We start from the raw sequence: 21,796 nt of genomic DNA, 5'->3' as shown, positions 1-21,796 counted from the left end.
GCAGCCATTTCTCACATGCAGCTAGCCAGGTCCCCAGCAATGCTGGGTCCAGTCTCCCTGTGAACGGTCTCCAAGGGGTCAGGTTTCACTGCACTTGTATCCTACTTGCATATATCAAGCCGAGTAGTTGATTTTAGTGCTCATTGCAGTTCTAAATGTATCCTTCCTGAATATTATTGCTGAGTAGATGATTTCAGTGCTTATTGCCGTTATAAATGTATCCTACCTGACTATTATTGCAGAGTAGTTGATTTCAGTGCTCATTGCAGTTATAAATGTATCCTACCTGCATATTATTGCTGAGTAGTTAACTTCAGTGCTCATTGTAGCTACAAATATATTATATCTGCATTGCATGTGACTTGTGCTAATCTTTTTCTGCTGTCTGTACCTTTCTATTCAGACTGTCATATAGCTATCACTGTCTTTCATCTTTACCCTAAAAACAGTTGCAGGGGTTTCATGTTTCTCAGCTTACAGCTAGAGGAAGTCACATACCTCAAAGTTACACACCTCCTGTTGCCAGAAAAGTGTGTTTGCGCATCCCTGTTGTTGCTAAAATGGCTAGCAAAACCAAAGGGGAGCAAACAATCTGAAGTCCCAGTATCATATCATGCAGACTGTGGTCTGTTACCTTATCAGCACAAAACATTGGGCAAGTGTGTTACTTGCTATAAATCCTCTAGCTCGTTAACAACCCCAGCCTCGGAACAGGAGCCACCTTGGGCTTCCTTTTCTAAACTATCGAGTGCTCTAGTGGAGCCCCATCTATGGGTCCCCAAATCTCAGTCCCAACTAATATAATTCCGGCAAATATACCGTGGGTGGATACACTGTCTAATACAAGTCAAAGCCTGGCACAGACCTCTATGGCTTTACATCAAATGTTACAGGGCAATGAACCCTTACCTTCCACATCCACTAAAAGGACTACACATTCCTCCCCTCAACCAGGCTCTGCAGAGGAGAGCCACACTACCGTGGATGTGTCAGCCTGAATTGAGGTGGTTAAGAATATTATCCAGCTGAAGGATGAGGAGCCTGACAGTCACTAAGAAAACTGACGTTTAAAACATATATTTAAATCTTAATTCCAACATTCTGACCACCTCATCGGAATTAGGTGTAAACCCTGGAGTACGCCAGGTAGAAGGTTTCTTATACCTAAGCGAATAGCATCTCACTACCCTATTCCTGTGGAAGATTGTACAAAAAAACAAACAAATTATCCTCCAGTGGATTCTCCTGTGACATGACTAGTGAAAATATCAGCCTGGCCTATCACTGCAGTTTCTTCATGAAAAGAAATTACTGATAGAGAATAGATGGACTTGAAAGTTTCAATTCTAACAGGTTAGGTAAACAGACCTACAGTGTCAGTTTTGTAGGCATCTAAAGCCATCAAACACTAGGTATGGGCTGTGGAGGCCTTTATCAAAATGGCGGATTCTTCCATAGGGTAGGCACTGTATGACGCAGGGTCATTGGCAGCCAAGACGGCTACTGCTTACATGACGCTTTACTTGGCTACACTCATGGAAAGCTGACATGGATTCCAAACAGACCCTGGAATGTCTGCTTTTTACAGGATAAATATATTGTTCAGAAACGAACTAGAAAAAATTGTTGCTTCCCTGACTATGTCTAAGACAGCCTTTCTGCCATAAGTCTTCTAATTTGCGTTCCTTTCGTCCACTAGTAAAGGCAAAGTGTCGGCTGTTTCCCAGACAATCGGCTACCACAAAGGTAATTGGGCCAAAAGCCAAGCAAACCCGGGCTGCTCGTCAGCACCCAGCCTGATAAACACAGCCTGACTGGGCGGGCCTCTTCCTGGGGGGACCTCAGAGTGGTACCAGGTCGTGCTACCTACCAAAGATGGTTTCAAAATGTCACCTTAATGAAAAAATTGTGGTATCGGCTTTTACCTCTTCAGACCTCTCAACTGGAGAGATTTTGTTGGATGTGGTTCAAGCTCTCCGACTCTATGTTGAGTGGCCCAATTCCATTAGGAAATCAGACTTGCTATTACTCCTTTTATGGTTTTCCCAAACGTGTCTGGCCTGCTAACAAACACTGCCCCAGTGGAGCTTACAATCTGTATTCCCTACCACATGTACACACAGACACATTCACCCTAGGGTTAATTTTTGCTGGGAGCCAATTAACCTACCAGTATATATTTTTGGATTGTGGGAGGAAACCGGAGTACCCGGAGGAAAACCACGCAAGTACGGGGAGAATATACAAACTCTGCACATTTAGAGCCATGGTGGGAATATAACCCATGACCTCAGTGCTGTGAGGCAGTAATGCTAGCCATTACACCATCCGTACTGCCTGACGGATTCGAATGACCAGTGAGCAAGCATACACTCGAGCGGATCTTCTAGTTCTTGCATCAATTTTGGCTCCTCCTCCTCAGTCTATGGGACCTTCATGGGTGGCACGCCGTGGCGCATCTGATGACCTATTGTGTAAGGAGAATATGTGGTCTTCTTTACACACCTTTCTGAGGCTTTATGCGTTTGACTCCCATCCTGGGAGGTAAGCCTCCCAGGATGCTTCATTTGGACGCTGGATTCTACTATCCACTCAGGAGCGTCCCCACTCTTGAAGTACTGCTTTATATCATCCCAATGTTATCCCTGTGGAGCACTACCCTGATGCACCTGGTTGATATGGGTTTGTGGCTCTGGTCACTGGTTCCCTTCTCCTTTTCCTGTCTGCAACCATGTGTTCTAATGTGTACCATATTTTGCTTCTCTCATATCTGCTTCCTGCTTTGGGCTTGCTAACAAAACTGACTTGCCTAGGCGGGGTTATAGGGGGAAGGGCCGAGCATTCTGGGAAATCTGAAAATGTAACTGTTATAGGTGGTCACACTACCTATAACCCCGTTGTTATCCCTGTGGACCCTATTGACCTCAAAGAAAGAGAGTTAACAAAGGTACAGATGTAGCCATGGTCATCTATGTCCCATTGTGTGACCGCACTGCTGTGCTACTGATCGCAGCTGATATTTGTTTCATAGGGTAATATGGTGTGTACTTGCGCAGCGGGCACACTTTCCGCACCATTGCATGCCTACAATGAGCGTGGCTACCTCTGTATATCTACCATAACTCCATTTTTTCCAAATAATGTGACACCTGAGATGTTATTCTGTGATGATCATGTGTGGTCACTAGAGAACACCCTCCCTGCATTACAGAAATCATTGTGAAATCCAGAGATTGGGGAATATGTCTCCCATCCTGGCTTTAATAAACTGAAGGGCACCATTATTTGAAAGTGTCTCTTCTTTCAAATCGTGTGGTCCCTTAGTGATTATTGTCTTGTCACCTCTGGAGAAGTAAGCAAATGAATGCTATTTTTTAGGAAATTATTTATTTATGTGGCACCACAATGGTTCTGTAGTGCTGTACGAGGAAAACTCATTGTCTCTAGAAAAAACAAGGTATAATGTGTACTGCATGAATGATTGTAAAAAAGAAACTGATACCAGATGGTACGCGTTAGCTGCCAACCCATAAATAAATAATTACTGGTATTAATGTTGGCATTTGACCTGTCGAAAAAGTCCCAAAATAAGGGTTAACTACCACATAGTATACTGAATGGTGAGATAGGTCACGCTCTATGTAATAATAAAGAGTTATGAGGAAGTTGGTTAAACAATAAAAAATGAAACGCAATGACAGCCACTATGTTTTACAATGCTTCCTTTTTCAGTCATTTCTATTACAGATTATTTCGTTGCATGGGTACTAAGTCACTGAATTCTTAAAACTTGTTTTAAGAGCTTTCCATGTTTCTTGTTTGTGTTCCAGTCCAGTTATTACATGGAGGGGGATACAGGACACAGAGTGTTCCAGACAGCATATGGCAGGATTGCTGTGAACATCTGCTATGGCCGACACCACCCTCTTAACTGGTTCATGTACAGCATGAATGGAGCACAGATTATTTTCAATCCTTCAGCCACTATCGGGGGGCTTAGGTAATGAGGCTGTACTAACAGGAAATTAGTACATGTATGAGGATAGGTTTGGGCGTTTTTATAAATGTGCCAGATAACGCCTAATCTTGCAGTAAATAGCTTGATGTAAAGCTAATCATTTGTTCTCTTACTGTGCTATAATAATGAAGAAAGTGAGATAAAATGTATCATTAACAAAGGAATGGACTTTGATGTGCACAATGGATAATAGGGTAAAAGAATTCTGCCAGGATAGGCATACAATCATGTAGTGCAGATTGCTAACTGTATCATACACACACACACACACACAGGTATGAGATCCCAACAATTTATAAAGAAAATAGTAACACTAAAGATAGTGTAGTAAGTTAAGGCACATGATCAGTGCTAAAATGAAATGTAGGTATCTGACTGAAAATGACAACCACGTATTTGTATAACACTTGTTACCACAGGCGCAGCAGCATTGTATTTGTATGTGCTTCAGGCATGGTGCTCCAAATTACAGGAAACCCCTATTGAAGAAACCCTGTGTCATGCCAGGGTTTCCAAAACTGGGTTTCCAAGGTACCCTAGCAGTCCAGGTTTTAAAGATATCCATGCGTGTGCACAGATGGTATAATCAAACTGACTGAGCTGCTAACTAAATCACCTGTACTTAAGCATAGATATTCTTAAAACCTGGACTGTTGGGGTGCCTCGGGGATCAAGTTTGAGAACCACTGCCATATACATTTACATTTTGAATGTTTTTTGAGAATTTTTTTTGTCAAATCCGGTCCCCAGGACACACTGACAGTGTATGTTTTCCAGGTCTCCTCACAGAATTACAACTGAAATAATTGGAACAACCTGTGGATTTTTTTTAAATGCGTTGGTCAGTAATGAATACAGCTGTGCTCCAGCAAAGAGATATGGAAAACATGCACCGTTTGTGTCCCAAGTACAGGATTTGAAAAGCACTGCTCTAGAGATCTTAAAGATTGGCTATCTAAATGTGGCTTATATATTAGTGAGGAAAGGCAGTGCCGTTTGCTTATTTGGACATCTTAAGAACCACTTTTATGCTTACACCCACCCTTCCCTTCATTCAGTTGGCTTTACTGCTGAGATTCTAAAGCTAGCCCCATATAGAAACATAGGGCCTAATTCAGACCTGATCACTGGGCTGCAGACTTTGCTGTCCTGCGTTCAGATAGTCGCCGCCTCCAGGGGAGTGTAAATTCGCCGTGCAAGTGTGCGATCCCGTGTGTGTACGCCGAGCTGCAAAAATCCACTTTGTGTAGTCTCTGCACAGCCCAAGACTTAAGCTGGCCATACAACTACAGATTTATTGTCCGATCTGGCTGGTTGGAATGAAAATCTGGTAATGGATGAGAGCAAATGACAATTGACTATTTGCTCCCAAACACTGGAAAACAGACAAAAATGGTCAATTTTTGTCAGTTTTACGGCATTTAGGAGCAAATGGCCAACTGTAATTTCCGCTCATCCATTACCAGGTTTTCATTCCAACTGTCCAGATCTGACAATAAATCTTTAGGTGTATGTGCAGCATTACTCCTACAGTGCGATCAAAACGGGCTGATCGGGGCTGGAGCCGACGTCAAACACCCTCCCTGAAAACGCTTGGGCACGCCTGTGGTTTTCCGGACACTCCCAATAAACAGTCAGTTACCACCCACAAACGACTTCCTCCTGTCAATCACCTTGCGAACACCTGTGCGGTCGGATTTTTGGCACCATCCCGTCGCTGACCGGTGAAGCCCTTTGTTGTTGTCCAACGCGCGTGTGCATTGCTGTGCATATGCAGTTAGTACATGATCGCCCACTGTGTGAAAACACACAGCAGTGATCCGGTCTGAAATTACCCCCATAGATCTAAAAGATTATCCTCCAACCAGCCAAATAGTTGATTGGTTGGAACAAAAACCTGGTTATGTATGGAAGCAAATGACAATTACCAATTTGCTCCAAAATGTGGAAAAACAAACAAAAATGGTCATTCAGACAAGTTGGTTAAAAGCGTTTGATTTAACCGACTTGTCTGAACAACCGTTTTCATCCATTATCCATTTGGGGGTAAAATGCAGATTGTCATTTAGATATGTGGCCAGCTTAATAGATGTTTAGTCTACAGTTGTCTAATAGGAAGACAGTAATGTGTCCCTGTAGTTAAATGTGACATGCTCTCAAATCTGTTTGCAGTGAGTGCCTATGGCCCATAGAAGCAAGAAATGCTGCGATTGCCAACCACTGTTTCACCTGTGCCATCAACCGCGTGGGAACTGTGAGTGTGAAACATGAGCATCTGTCACTCCTTTTCTTGCATTATTAGTTACTGTAAAGCAGTCATATATTCCTATTATTTATTCATTTCTACTGGCTATTTATTTTCAGGAACACTTTGAAAATGAATTCACATCAGGAGATGGCAAAAAAGGTGACAATGATATTGTAAATATTGTTAGTACAATGGAAATGATGGCCACAAACAATCCCAAATATACATAGTATGAAAAGATTTCAAAAGCACTGCAAAAAAAAATAATAGGATTTTATATACCTATGGGTAAATCCTTTTCTCTTAGTCCGTAGAGTATGCTGGGGTCCATTTTAGTACCATGGGGTATAGGTGGGTCCACTAGTAGCCACTGGCACTTTAAGAGTTTAACAGTGTGGGATGGCTCCTCCCTCTATGCTCCTCCTATCAGACTCGGTCTAGAAACTGTGTTTGAGGAGACGGACATACTTCGAGAGAAGGAAATACACAGATAGTGGTGAGATTCACATCAGCTCACACAGAACAAAAGGAAAATAGGATTTTGGTTACCTACCGGTAAATCCCTTTTCTCGTAGTCCGTAGAGGATGCTAGGGTCCACATTAGTACCATGGGTATAGAAGGGTCCACCAGGAGCCATTGGCACTTTAAGAGTTTGAGAGTGTGGGCTGGCTCCTCCCTCTATGCCCCTCCTACCAGACTCAGTCTAGAAACTGTGCCCGAGGAGACTGACATCTTCGAGAGAAGGATTTAACACAGATAGTGGTAAGAGACATACCAGCTCACACATACAAGGCACCTCCAAGCTAACTAGCTTGAAAAACTCAGCAACTGCTGAAACATTACTTACCAAGTAACAAGACAGTACATAACTAAACAAAGTTGTAATGAACCAGATAACAGTTGCAGGAAAACGAAGCGCTGGGCGGGCACCCAGCATCCTCTACGGACTACGAGAAAAGGATTTACCGGTAGGTAACCAAAATCCTATTTTCTCTTACGTCCTAGAGGATGCTGGGGTCCACATTAGTACCATGGGGATGTACCAAAGCTCCCAGAACGGGAGGGAGAGCGGGACGGCTCCTGCAAAACTGAAAAAATCTAATATAGAAAAAGAATATTGCAGCGCATATAGATTGGGCAAAGATGTTTTTATTTCATTAAAATAAAAATAATAATAAAAATAACAGCATTCAAAAATCCATAACCACCGTCCAGTAATTTCAGCACCTAAATACTTATCTAAAAAACATAAAATACAATCTACTTTCTGTGTGACGATATCTAGTCTATATGGCATGCAGTTTCTAAACTCACTTAATAAAATCACTGTAAATAGATATAAAAATAACTAGTGATGAGCGGGTTCGGTTTATAGGAAACCGAACCCCCCCGAACTTCAGCCTTTTTACACGGGTCCGAGCTGTGCTCGGATTCTCCCGTGTGGCTCGGGTAAACCGAGCGCGCCCGAACGTCATCATCCCGCTGTCGGATTCTCGCGAGACTCGGATTCTATATAAGCAGCCGCGCTTCGCCGCCATTTTCACACGTGCATTGAGATTGATAGGGAGAGGACGTGGCTGGCGTCCTCTCCGTTATAGTAGAAAAGAGTGACATAGTTATAATTGTGGGGAGGATTGGGGATGGGGAGCAGCTGTTAGGGAGTACAGTGCAGGGTTTTGATTATAATACCACCAGTGAGTTTAATACGTTGTTTCTCTGCCTGAAAAAAACGCTCCACCATATCTGTGCTCAGTGTGCTGCACTGCTGCATGATATATCTGTGCTGAGTGCACTGCTCACACTGCCTAATTGTGGGGACTGGGGAGCAGTTATAGCAGGAGTACAGTGCACAGTTTTGCTGACAGTGACCACCAGTCCAGTATACGTTTGTCTGCCTTAAAAACACTCCTGTGGTGGTTTTTTTTTCTTCATACTAGTTTAGCAGTCTGCTGACAGTGTCCACCAGGTCCGTTATTATTATACAGTATATTATATATATATATAGCAGTACGGTAGGCCACGGCTGTACCTACCTCTGTGTCGTCAGTCGTCGTCCATAAGTAATATAATACTATACTATCCATCCATCTACATTGTATACCTGTGGTGGCTTTTTTTTTCTTCATACTAGTTTAGCAGTCTGCTGACAGTGTCCACCAGGTCCGTTATTATATTATACAGTATATTATATATATATAGCAGTACGGTAGGCCACGGCTGTACCTACCTCTGTGTCGTCAGTCGTCGTCCATAAGTAATATAATACTATACTATCCATCCATCTACATTGTATACCTGTGGTGGCTTTTTTTTTCTTCATACTAGTTTAGCAGTCTGCTGACAGTGTCCACCAGGTCCGTTATTATATTATACAGTATATTATATATATATAGCAGTACGGTAGGCCACGGCTGTACCTACCTCTGTGTCGTCACTCGTCGTCCATAGTCAGTGTCAATTTCCTCCTTACCCAGGAAAGCCAATAGTCCTGCAGGCCATGTCTCTGGCAAGTCTGACGAGTCCTCTACTGCCTGGGATTCCTCCGATGCATCCTTGAGTGTAACGCCTACTGCTGCTGGCGCTGCTGTTGTTGCTGCTGGGAGTCGATCGGCATCCCAGAGGGGAAGTCGGAAGACCACTTGTACTACTTCCAGTAAGCAATTGACTGCCCAACAGTCCTTTGCGAGGAAGATGAAATATCACAGCAGTCATCCTGCTGCAAAGCGGATAACTGAGGCCTTGGCAGCCTGGGCGGTGAGAAACGTGGTTCCGGTATCCATCGTTACTTCAGAGCCAACTATAGACTTGATTGAGGTACTGTGTCCCCGGTACCAAATACCATCTAGGTTCCATTTCTCTAGGCAGGCGATACCGAGAATGTACACAGACCTCAGAAAAAGAGTCACCAGTGTCCTAAAAAATGCAGTTGTACCCAATGTCCACTTAACCACGGACATGTGGACAAGTGGAGCAGGGCAGACTCAGGACTACATGACTGTGACAGCCCACTGGGTAGATGTATTGCCTCCCGCTGCAAGAACAGCAGCGGCGGCACCAGTAGCAGCATCTCGCAAACGCCAACTCATTCCTAGGCAGGCTACGCTTTGTATCACCGCTTTCCAGAATACGCACACAGCTGAAAATCTCTTACAGCAACTGAGGAAGATCATCGCAGAATGGCTTACCCCAATTGGACTCTCCGGGGGATTTGTGGCATCGGACAACGCCAGCAATATTGTGCGTGCATTACATCTGGGCAAATTCCAGCACGTCCCATGTTTTGCACATACCTTGAATTTGGTGGTGCAGAATTATTTAAAAAACGACAGGGGCGTGCAAGAGATGCTGTCGGTGGCCCGAAGAATTGCGGGCCACTTTCGGCGTACAGGCACCGCGTACAGAAGACTGGAGCACCACCAAAAACGCCTGAACCTGCCCTGCCATCATCTGAAGCAAGAGGTGGTAACGAGGTGGAATTCAACCCTCTATATGCTTCAGAGGATGGAGGAGCAGCAAAAGGCCATTCAAGCCTATACATCTGCCCACGATATAGGCAAAGGAGGTGGAATGCACCTGTCTCAAGCGCAGTGGAGAATGATTTCAACGTTGTGCAAGGTTCTGCAACCTTTTGAACTTGCCACACGTGAAGTCAGTTCAGACACTGCCAGCCTGAGTCAGGTCATTCCCCTGATCAGGCTTTTGCAGAAGAAGCTGGAGACATTGAAGGAGGAGCTAAAACAGAGCGATTCCGCTAGGCATGTGGGACTTGTGGATGGAGCCCTTCATTCGCTTAACCAGGATTCACGGGTGGTCAATCTGTTGAAATCAGAGCACTACATTTTGGCCACCGTGCTCGATCCTAGATTTAAAACCTACCTTGTATCTCTCTTTCCGGCAGACACAAGTCTGCAGGGGTTCAAAGACCTGCTGGTGAGAAAATTGTCAAGTCAAGTGGAACGTGACCCGTCAACAGCTCCTCCTTCACATTCTCCCGCAACTGGGGGTGCGAGGAAAAGGCTACGAATTCCGAGCCCACCCGCTGGCGGTGATGCAGGGCAGTCTGGAGCGAGTGCTGACATCTGGTCCGGACTGAAGGACCTGCCAACGATTACTGACATGTCGTCTACTGTCACTGCATATGATTCTCTCACCATTGAAAGAATGGTGGAGGATTATATGAGTGACCGCATCCAAGTAGGCACGTCAGACAGTCCGTACGTATACTGGCAGGAAAAAGAGGCAATTTGGAGGCCCTTGCACAAACTGGCTTTATTCTACCTAAGTTGCCCTCCCTCCAGTGTGTACTCCGAAAGAGTGTTTAGTGCCGCCGCTCACCTTGTCAGCAATCGGCGTACGAGGTTACTTCCAGAAAATGTGGAGAAGATGATGTTCATTAAAATGAATTATAATCAATTCCTCCGTGGAGACATTCACCAGCAGCAATTGCCTCCAGAAAGTACACGGGGACCTGAGATGGTGGATTCCAGTGGGGACGAATTATTAATCTGTGAGGAGGGGGCTGTACACAGTGAAAGGGGTGATGAATCGGACGATGATGATGAGGTGGACATCTTGCCTCTGTAGAGCCAGTTTGTGCAAGGAGAGATTGATTGGTTGGTTTGGGCCCCCACCAAAAAAGAAGCAGTCATTTCAGTCACAGTCGTGTGGCAGACCCTGTCGCTGAAATGATGGGTTGGTTAAAGTGTGCATGTCCTGTTTATACAACATAAGGGTGGGTGGGAGGGCCCAAGGACAATTCCATCTTGCACCACTTTTTTCTTTTTTTCTTCTTTGCGTCATGTGCTGTTTGGGGAGTATTTTTTGGAAGGGCCATCCTGCGTGACACTGCAGTGCCACTCCTAGATGGGCCAGGTGTTTGTGTCGGCCACTAGGGTCGCTTAGCTTAGTCACACAGCTACCTCATTGCGCCTCTTTTTTTCTTTGCGTCATGTGCTGTTTGGGGAGTATTTTTTTGAAGGGCCATCCTGCGTGACACTGCAGTGCCACTCCTAGATGGGCCAGGTGTTTGTGTCGGCCACTAGGGTCGCTTAGCTTAGTCACACAGCTACCTCATTGCACCTCTTTTTTTCTTAGCGTCATGTGCTGTTTGGGGAGTATTTTTTTGAAGGGCCATCCTGCGTGACACTGCAGTGCCACTCCTAGATGGTCCAGGTGTTTGTGTCGGCCACTAGGGTCGCTTAGCTTAGTCACACAGCTACCTCATTGCGCCTCTTTTTTTACTTTGCGTTATGTGCTGTTTGGGGAGTATTTTTTTGAAGGGCCATCCTGCGTGACACTGCAGTGCCACTCCTAGATGGGCCAGGTGTTTGTGTCGGCCACTAGGGTCGCTTAGCTTAGTCACACAGCTACCTCATTGCGCCTCTTTTTTTCTTTGCGTCATGTGCTGTTTGGGGAGTATTTTTTTGAAGGGCCATCCTGTCTGACACTGCAGTGCCACTCCTAGATGGGCCAGGTGTTTGTGTCGGCCACTTGTGTCGCTTAGCTTAGCCATCTAGCGACCTCGGGACTAAAAATAATATTGTGAGGTGTGAGGTGTTCAGAATAGACTGAAAATGAGTGGAAATTATGGTTATTGAGGTTAATAATACTATGGGATCAAAATGACCCCCAAATTCTATGATTTAAGCTGTTTGTTAGGGTTTTTTGAAAAAAACACCCGAATCCAAAACACACCCGAATCCGACAAAAAAAATTCGGTGAGGTTTTGCCAAAACGCGTTCGAACCCAAAACACGGCCGCGGAACCGAACCCAAAACCAAAACACAAAACCCGAAAAATTGCCGGTGCACATCACTAAAAATAACACACTGCACTCTATTTTATGCAGCTATAAAGAATTACTCCCACCTAAAATACGTGTCTATACAGACAAGGAATGTGTCGAAGCTCATTCAGCAGTTAATGTCACTGTATCACTGAATTTAATGTTACAATGTAACACCCTACACCCCATTTCTTGTAGCTAATAAGTAGCGATAACACCTGCAGTGTATGTCTTAACAACCACACTATTTTGAACAGTCCGTTTGGCAATTTAGCAGTCCATTCAGCAATTAGCAACACTATATCACTGTGGACTTATATAACCACGTGGCACGCTGCACACTGATTCATGCAGCTGGCGAGAGTCACTGATAACCGCAATGGTGTATTTCAGTAGCCACAAAGTATTGAACAGTCCATTCAGCAATTAGAATCCATTTAAGCTGAATGTAATAGGTTAATTCTTTAAAACGTCTGGCCAGACAGAATAGATAATGTGACCGCTCCTTCCAGCATTAAGATAGCAGAAAACTCCTCCCGGCTGCTGGTGTTAAGGGCAGTCATCTCTGGAGGATTAAGTCCATGCATATAATGTAGAACGGCTGGAGCTGCGGCTGGCGCCCGCAGGGCCGAAACTAAGGGGGGGCTAGGGGGTCACGTGCCTCGGGTGCTGGGCTGTAGGGGGCTCTAATGAGCCCAGTTCGTCTGTAGCTACTGACCGGCTGTAAGAAGCCAGCAGCAGCACTACTAGACGCGGCTCATCTGTGTTCCGGGATGCGGGCGCAGGCACATCGCGCGTGTGACGTCATGACCGTGCACGTGGCGTGACGCGCGCACCCGGCTAGAGCACGGAGCTGGAGGAGGCGGGAGTCTCTGGCGCCGGCGGGCGCGGCAAAAAATAAATATAATCAAATCCGACCTGGGCTGGCTGCAAAAAAAGTAGGTGCGTGCTGCGGGCGGGCGGCTACCTCCACAGTGAGTGTGGTCCACTGGCTGCAGAGTACACAGTCAGCACTGGGGACTTCTTAGTTAATAAATATACACTGACACTGACTGGCTCACTGACGTGACATTTTTTTTAAACCAGCATGATACTGGTTTAAAAAAAAATGTCACGTCAGTGAGCCAAAATATATATATATATATATATATATATATATATATATATATATGTTAATGTGGGATACTGAGTATCCCACATTAATATATATATATATATATATATATATATATATATATATATTTTTTTTTTTTTTTTGAATATATTATATATAAAATATATTTTATATTATATATACAGTATGTGTATCTATATGTATATAGATATTATACTGTGTATATATATATATATATATATATATATATATATATATATATATATATATACCGCAACTACCACCTGGGTGGAAGGTGCACTCACGCCCAGAAATCAGTCTCTGAATTCACTTGTAAATTCAATATAATTTTATTCAGGTTCACTGTTGATGCCGTTTTTCATCGACGTTTCGGTCCATATGAGGACCTTTATCAAGATTGGCACTTAAAACATGTATAAGAACCCAGATTATTCAACACCAGCACCACCAGTGCCTCCCAGGCCCTATGGACTGTCACCAAACAGCAAAAATAAGAATTTACTTACCGATAATTCTATTTCTCGGAGTCCGTAGTGGATGCTGGGGTTCCTGAAAGGACCATGGGGAATAGCGGCTCCGCAGGAGACAGGGCACAAAAAGTAAAGCTTTAGGATCAGGTGGTGTGCACTGGCTCCTCCCCCTATGACCCTCCTCCAAGCCTCAGTTAGGATACTGTGCCCGGACGAGCGTACACAATAAGGAAGGATTTTGAATCCCGGGTAAGACTCATACCAGCCACACCAATCACACTGTACAACCTGTGATCTGAACCCAGTTAACAGTATGATAACAGCGGAGCCTCTGAAAAGATGGCTCACAACAATAATAACCCGATTTTTGTAACTATGTACAAGTATTGCAGATAATCCGCACTTGGGATGGGCGCCCAGCATCCACTTCGGACTCCGAGAAATAGAATTAGCGGTAAGTAAATTCTTATTTTCTCTATCGTCCTAGTGGATGCTGGGGTTCCTGAAAGGACCATGGGGATTATACCAAAGCTCCCAAACGGGCGGGAGAGTGCGGATGACTCTGCAGCACCGAATGAGAGAACTCCAGGTCCTCCTTAGCCAGGGTATCAAATTTGTAGGATTTTACAAACGTGTTTGCCCCTGACTAAGTAGCCGCTCGGCAAAGTTGTAAAGCCGAGACCCCTCGGGCAGCCGCCCAAGATGAGCCCACCTTCCTTGTGGAATGGGCATTTACATATTTTGGCTGTGGCAGGCCTGCCACAGAATGTGCAAGCTGAATTGTATTACACATCCAACTAGCAATAGTCTGCTTAGAAGCAAGAGCACCCAGTTTGTTGGGTGCATACAGGATAACAGCAAGTCAGTTTTCCTGACTCCAGCCGTCCTGGAACCTATATTTTCAGGGCCCTGACAACATCTAGCAACTTGGAGTCCTCCAAGTCCCTAGTAGGCGCAAGGCACCACAATAAGCTGGTTCAGGTGAAACACTGACACCACCTTAGGGAGAGAACTGGGGACGAGTCCGCAGCTCTGCCCTGTCCGAATGGACAAACAGATATGGGCTTTTTTGAGAAAAAAAACCACCAATTTGACACTCGCCTGGCCCAGGCCAGGGCCAAGAGCATGGTCACTTTTCATGTGAGATGCTTCAAATCCACAGATTTGACTGGTTTTAAACCAATGTGATTTGAGGAATCCCAGAACTACGTTGAGATCCCACAGTGCCACTGGAGGCACAAAAGGGGGTTGTATATGCAATACTCCCTTGACAAACTTCTGGACTTCAGGAACTGAAGCCAATTCTTTCTGGAAGAAAATCGACAGGGCCGAAATTTGAACCTTAATGGACCCCAATTTGAGGCCCATAGACACTCCTGTTTGCAGGAAATGCAGGAATCGACCGAGTTGAAATTTCTTCGTGGGGCCTTCCTGGCCTCACACCACGCAACATATTTTCGCCACATGTGGTGATAATGTTGTGCGGTCACCTCCTTCCTGGCTTTGACCAGGGTAGGAATGACCTCTTCCGGAATGCCTTTTTCCCTTAGGATCCGGCGTTCCACCGCCATGCCGTCAAACGCAGCTGCGGTAAGTCTTGGAACAGACATGGTACTTGCTGAAGCAAGTCCCTTCTTAGCGGCAGAGGCCATAAGTTCCTCTGTGAGCATCTCTTGAAGTTCCGGGTACCAAGTCCTTCTTGGCCAATCCGGAGCCATGAGTATAGTTCTTACTCCTCTACGTCTTATAATTCTCAGTACCTTAGGTATGAGAAGCAGAGGAGGGAACACATACACCGACTGGTACACCCACGGTGTTACCAGAACGTCCACAGCTATTGCCTGAGGGTCTCTTGACCTGGCGCAATACCTGTCCCGTTTTTTGTTCAGACGGGACGCCATCATGTCCACCTTCGGTATTTCCCAACGGTTCACAATCATGTGGAAAAACTTCCCGATGAAGTTTCCACTCTCCCGGGTGGAGGTCGTGCCTGCTGAGGAAGTCTGCTTCCAAGTTTCCATTCCCGGAATGAAACACTGCTGACAGTGCTATCACATGATTTTCCGCCCAGCGAAAAGTCCTTGCAGTTTTTGCCATTGCCCTCCTGCTTCTTGTGCCGCCCTGTCTGTTTACGTGGGCGACTGCCGTGATGTTTTTCCCACTGGATCAATACCGGCTGACCTTGAAGCAGAGGTCTTGCTAAGCTTAGAGCATTATAAAATTACCCTTAGCTCCAGTATATTTATGTGGAGAAAAGTCTCCAGACTTGATCACACTCCCTGGAAATTTTTTCCTTGTGTGACTGCTCCCCAGCCTCTCGGGCTGGCCTCCGTGGTCACCAGCATCCAATCCTGAATGCCGAATCTGCGGCCCTCTAGAAGATGAGCACTCTGTAACCACCACAGGAGAGACACCCTTGTCCTTGGATATAGGGTTATCCGCTGATGCATCTGAAGATGCGATCCGGACCATTTGTCCAGCAGATCCCACTGAAAAGTTCTTGCGTGAAATCTGCCGAATGGAATTGCTTCGTAGGAAGCCACCATTTTTACCAGGACCCTTGTGCAATGATGCACTGACACTTTTCCTGGTTTTAGGAGGTTCCTGACTAGCTCGGATAACTCCCTGGCTTTCTCTTCCGGGAGAAACACCTTTTTCTGGACTGTGTCCAGAATCATCCCTAGGCACAGCAGACGTGTCGTCGGGATCAGCTGCGATTTTGGAATATTTAGAATCCACCCGTGCTGTTGTAGCAGTATCCGAGATAGTGCTACTCCGACCTCCAACTGTTCCCTGGACTTTGCCCTTATCAGGAGATCGTCCAAGTAAGGGATAATTAAGACGCCTTTTCTTCGAAGAAGAATCATCATTTCGGCCATTACCTTGGTAAAGACCCGGGGTGCCGTGGACAATCCAACGGCAGCGTCTGAAACTGATAGTGACAGTTCTGTACCACGAACCTGAAGTACCCTTAGTGAGAAGGGCAAATTTGGGACATGGAGGTAAGCATCCCTGATGTCCCGGGACACTATATAGTCCCCTTCTTCCTGGTTCGTTATCACTGCTCTGAGTGACTCCATCTTGATTTGAACCTTTGTAAGTGTTCAAATTTTTTTAGATTTAGAATAGGTCTCACCTAGCCTTCTGGCTTCAGTACCACAATATAGTGTGGAATAATACCCCTTTCCTTGTTGTAGGAGGGGTAATTTGATTATCACCTGCTGGGAATACAGCTTGTGAATTGTTTCCCATACTGCCTCCTTGTCGGAGGGAGACCTTGGTAAAGCAGACTTCAGGAGCCTGCGAGGGGGAAACGTCTCGACATTCCAATCTGTACCCCTGGGATACTACTTGTAGGATCCAGGGGTCCTGTACGGTCCCAGCGTCATGCTGAGAGCTTGGCAGAAGCGGTGGAAGGCTTCTGTTCCTGGGAATGGGCTGCCTGCTGCAGTCTTCTTCCCTTTCCTCTATCCCTGGGCAGATATGACTCTTATAGGGACGAAAGGACTGAGGCTGAAAAGACGGTGTCTTTTTCTGCAGAGATGTGACTTAGGGTAAAAACGGTGGATTTTCCAGCAGTTGCCGTGGCCACCAGGTCCGATGGACCGACCCCAAATAACTCCTCTTCCTTTATACGGCAATACACCTTTGTGCCGTTTGGAATCTGCATCACCTGACCACTGTCGTGTCCATAAACATCTTCTGGCAGATATGGACATCGCACTTACTCTTGATGCCAGAGTGCAAATATCCCTCTGTGCATCTCGTATATATAGAAATGCATCCTTTAAATGCTCTATAGTCAATAAAATACTGTCCCTGTCAAGGGTATCAATATTTTTAGTCAGGGAATCCGACCAAGCCACCCCAGCTCTGCACATCCAGGCTGAGGCGATCGCTGGTCGCAGTATAACACCAGTATGTGTGTATATACTTTTTATGATATTTTCCAGCCTCCTGTCAGCTGGCTCCTTGAGGACGGCCCTATCTATAGACTGTACCGCCACTTGTTTTGATAAGCGTGTGAGTGCCTTATCCACCCTAAGGGGTGTTTCCCACCGCGCCCTAACTTCTGGCGGGAAAGGGTATACCGCCAATAATTTTCTAACGGGGGGAACCCACGCATCATCACACTTCATTTAATTTATCTGATTCAGGAAAAACTACAGGTAGTTTTTTCACATCCCACATAATACCCTCTTTTGTGGTACTTGTAGTATCAGAAATATGTAACACCTCCTTCATTGCCCTTAACAAGTAACGTGTGGCCCTAAAGGGAAATATGTTTGTTTCTTCACCGTCGACACTGAAATCAGTGTCCGTGTCTGTGTCTGTCGACCGACTGAGGTAAAAGGACGTTTTAACGCCCCTGACGGTGTTTGAGACGCCTGGACAGGTACTAATTTGTTTGCCAGCCGTCTCATGTCGCCAACCGACCTTGCAGCGTGTTGACATTATCACGTAATTCCATAAATAAGCCATCAATTCCGGTGTCGACTCCCTAGAGAGTGACATCACCATTACAGGCAATTTGCTCCGCCTCCTCACCAACATCGTCCTCATACATGTCGACACACACGTACCGACATATAGCACACACACACAGGGAATGCTCTGATAGAGGACAGGACCCCACTAGCCCCTTGGGGAGACAGAGGGAGAGTTTGCCAGCACACACCAAAGCGCTATATTTTACAGGGATAGCCTTATAATAAGTGCTCCCTTATAGCTGCTTTTATAAAATCACAATTTCGCCAAATTTTGCCCCCCCCTCTCTTGATTTAACCCTGTTTCTGTAGTGCAGTGCAGGGGAGAGCCTGGGAGCCTTCCTGACCAGCGGAACTGTGTGAGGAAATGGCGCTGTGTGCTGAGGAGATAGGCCCCGCCCCCTTTTCGGCGGGCTCGTCTCCCGCTTAAAAATGGATTCTGGCAGGGGTTAAATATCTCCATATAGCCCCGGAGGCTATATGTGAGGTATTTTTTGCCAAAAAAAGGATTTTCATTGCTGCCCAGGGCGCCCCCCCCCAGCGCCCTGCACCCTCAGTGACTGCCGTGTGAAGTGTGCTGAGAGCAATGGCGCACAGCTGCAGTGCTGTGCGCTACCTTAAGAAGACTGAGGAGTCTTCTGCCGCCGATTCTGGACCTTCTTCTCTTTTCAGCATCTGCAAGGGGGCCGGCGGCGAGGCTCCGGTGACCATCCAGGCTGTACCTGTGATCGTCCCTCTGGAGCTAATGTCCAGTAGCCAAAGAAGCCAATCCATCCTGCACGCAGGTGAGTTCACTTCTTCTCCCCTAAGTCCCTCGATGCAGTGATCCTGTTGCCAGCAGGACTCACTGTAAAATAAAAAACCTAAGCTAAACTTTTCTAAGCAGCTCTTTAGGAGAGCCACCTAGATTGCACCCTTCTCGGCCGGGCACAAAAACCTAACTGAGGCTTGGAGGAGGGTCATAGGGGGAGGAGCCAGTGCACACCACCTGATCCTAAAGCTTTACTTTTTGTGCCCTGTCTCCTGCGGAGCCGCTATTCCCCATGGTCCTTTCAGGAACCCCAGCATCCACTAGGACGATAGAGAAATCGTGCTTTTAAAAAATATCTCAATCCATGTGTGATTTAGAGACGCCTCCACCCTTAGATATCACCTTACACTGAGTTAATATTCTTTCTCAACAAGTAGTTACCTGGACAACATACCAGATCACACTGATGTACTAGATAGCTTTTTCAACATAGTGAAGATGCTGCAAGAAATGATAACCTATTAGATAAATTACAAATAACTAAATGGTATAAGGCAAACACCTATATATATATATATATATACACACACACACACACACACACACACACACACATACAGAATGATCCGGCACTCCAGCAGGCCCTCGGCTGCAAGTGCTGATGTGCTCACGGTGCCTTCCTCATGGACACAATAGCCCCCAATGTAGCAAGCGGATGGAGGCGGCACTCAGAGACTTTTCAATATTAAACGTGAACAAGTTTAATGGTGCATCTACGTTTCGGAGCCGACGGGGCTATGGCTCCGAAACGTACATGCACCATTAAACTTGTTCACGTTTTATATTGAAAAGTCTCTGAGTGCTGCCTCCATCCGCTTGCTCTCTCTCTCTCTCTCTCATATAGATATATAAATATATCGGCACTCAAGCAGGTCTTTTGAAGTGTTACAAGTATATTGTCAGGTGTCACAACAAACAAGCAATGTTCCGGGGCCCATAGCCTCTCCTTTGCCCCTTTGGGCTACGGGCCTCGTAACATTGGCTTGTATGATGTGACACCTGACAATATACTATTTAGTACAGGGGGCACGTGGGGTTTTCTGTGTTTTGTATTTATTATTTTATTTATTTTTGTTTTTATTTTATTTTTTTTGGGTGGGGTGGGGGGCGTCAAATTACTGCCTTGCCCCGGGTGACAGAAATCCTAGTTTCGGCCCTGCTGGCGGTGAGCATCTCCAATATTAGTGGTATGGAACAAAGTTATGCGAGTCCTTTAACGCATTTCCCCACCTCCCTCCGGGTTCAGCGGCTTCATCAGATGAAGGTTAAAGGTTAAAAGCACCAGCAGCCGGGAGGAGTTTTCTGCTATCTTAATGCTGGAAGGAGCGGTGAGATTATCTATTCTGTCTGGCCAGACGTTTTAAGAATTAACCTAATACATTCAGCTTAAATGGATTCTAATTGCTGAATGGACTGTTCAATACTTTGTGGCTACTGAAATACACCATTGCGGTTATCAGTGACTCTCGCCAGGCGCATGAATCAGTGTGCAGCGTGCCACGTGGTTATATAAGTCTACAGTGATATAGTGTTGCTAATTGCTGAATGGACTGCTAAATTGCCAAACGGACTGTTCAATATAGTGTGGTTAAGACATACACTGCAGGTGTTATCGCTACTTATTAGCTACAAGAAATGGGGTGTAGGGTGTTACATTGTAACATTAAATTCAGTGATACAGTGACATTAACTGCTGAATGAGCTTTGACACATTCCTTGTCTGTATAGACACGTATTTTAGGTGGGAGTGATTCTTTATAGCTGCATAAAATAGTGTGCAGTGTGTCATTTTTATATCTATTTACAGTGATTTTATTAAGTGAGTTTAGAAACTGCATGCCATATAGACTAGATATGGTCACACAGAAAGTAGATTGTATTTTATGTTTTTTAGATAAGTAGTTAGGTGTTGAAATTACCGGCCGGTGGCTATGGATTTTTGAATGCTGTTATTTTTATTATTATTTTTATTTTAATGAAATAAAAATATCTTTGCCCAATCTATATGCGCTGCAATATTCTTTTTCTATATTTGATTTTTTTCTTTGATAAGGTTGAGTAGCCTTATTTTGTGGCATCACATAGATTGGAGTGAAAGAGCACTTGGCTATACACATTTATTCCTGCAAAACTGATTTACTGAACTTCAGATCATCAGAGGCCAAAGTATCGAACTTGTAGAACTTAGCAAACGTATTTGACCCAGACCAAGTTGCCGCTCGGCAAAGTTGTAACGCCAAGACACCCAGGGCAGCCGCCCAGGAAGACCCCACCTTACGAGTAGAGTGGGCCTTAACCGATTTTGGACACAGCAGTCCTGCCGTAGAATAAGCATGCTGGACTTTGAACCTAATCCAGCGAGATATAGTCTGCTTTGAAGCAGGATACCAAATTTTCTTGGGATCATACAGGACAACCAAAGAGTCCGATTTCCTGTGATGAGCAGTCCTCTTCACATAGATTTTCAAAGCCCTCACAACATCCAAGGACTTTGGCGAAATTGAGGAGTCAGTAGCCACTGGCACCACAATAGGTTGGTTGATATGAAATGCCGCACAACCTTTGGAAGAAACTGCTGACATGTCCGGAGCTCAGCTCTATCTTCGTGGAATATCAAGTAAGGGCTTTTACAGGACAACGTCCCCATTTCCGACACACGTCTAGCAGAAGCTAAGGCCAACAACGTGACAGCCTTCCATGTAAGAAATTTGATCTCAACCTCCTGTAGAGGATCAAACCAGTCCGACTGGAGGAACTGCAACACCACGTTAGGGTCCCAAGGCGCCGTAGGCGGTACAAAGGGAGGTTGAATGTGCAGAACTCCCTTCAAAAAGGTCTGAA

General features: G+C 45.4%; 1 protein-coding gene across 2 annotated transcripts in view; it reads left to right on the top strand.

The window, feature by feature from the left end:
* Nucleotides 1–21,796, top strand: part of UPB1 (beta-ureidopropionase 1) — a 129,707-nt gene that overhangs the window by 71,203 nt on the left and 36,708 nt on the right. For both annotated transcript variants that reach the window (XM_063913039.1, XM_063913038.1), the window contains 3 exons: nt 3,831–4,000; nt 6,191–6,272; nt 6,383–6,425. In XM_063913039.1, the coding sequence (XP_063769109.1) occupies nt 3,831–4,000; nt 6,191–6,272; nt 6,383–6,425 (295 nt within the window). The remainder of the gene's footprint in view (nt 1–3,830; nt 4,001–6,190; nt 6,273–6,382; nt 6,426–21,796) is intronic.

This window comes from Pseudophryne corroboree, chromosome 1 (assembly GCF_028390025.1).
Source record: "Pseudophryne corroboree isolate aPseCor3 chromosome 1, aPseCor3.hap2, whole genome shotgun sequence".
Taxonomy (NCBI): Eukaryota; Metazoa; Chordata; class Amphibia; order Anura; family Myobatrachidae; genus Pseudophryne; species Pseudophryne corroboree.
Note: the sequence above shows the minus strand (reverse complement) of the source record. Positions and strands in the feature narration are given on the sequence as shown.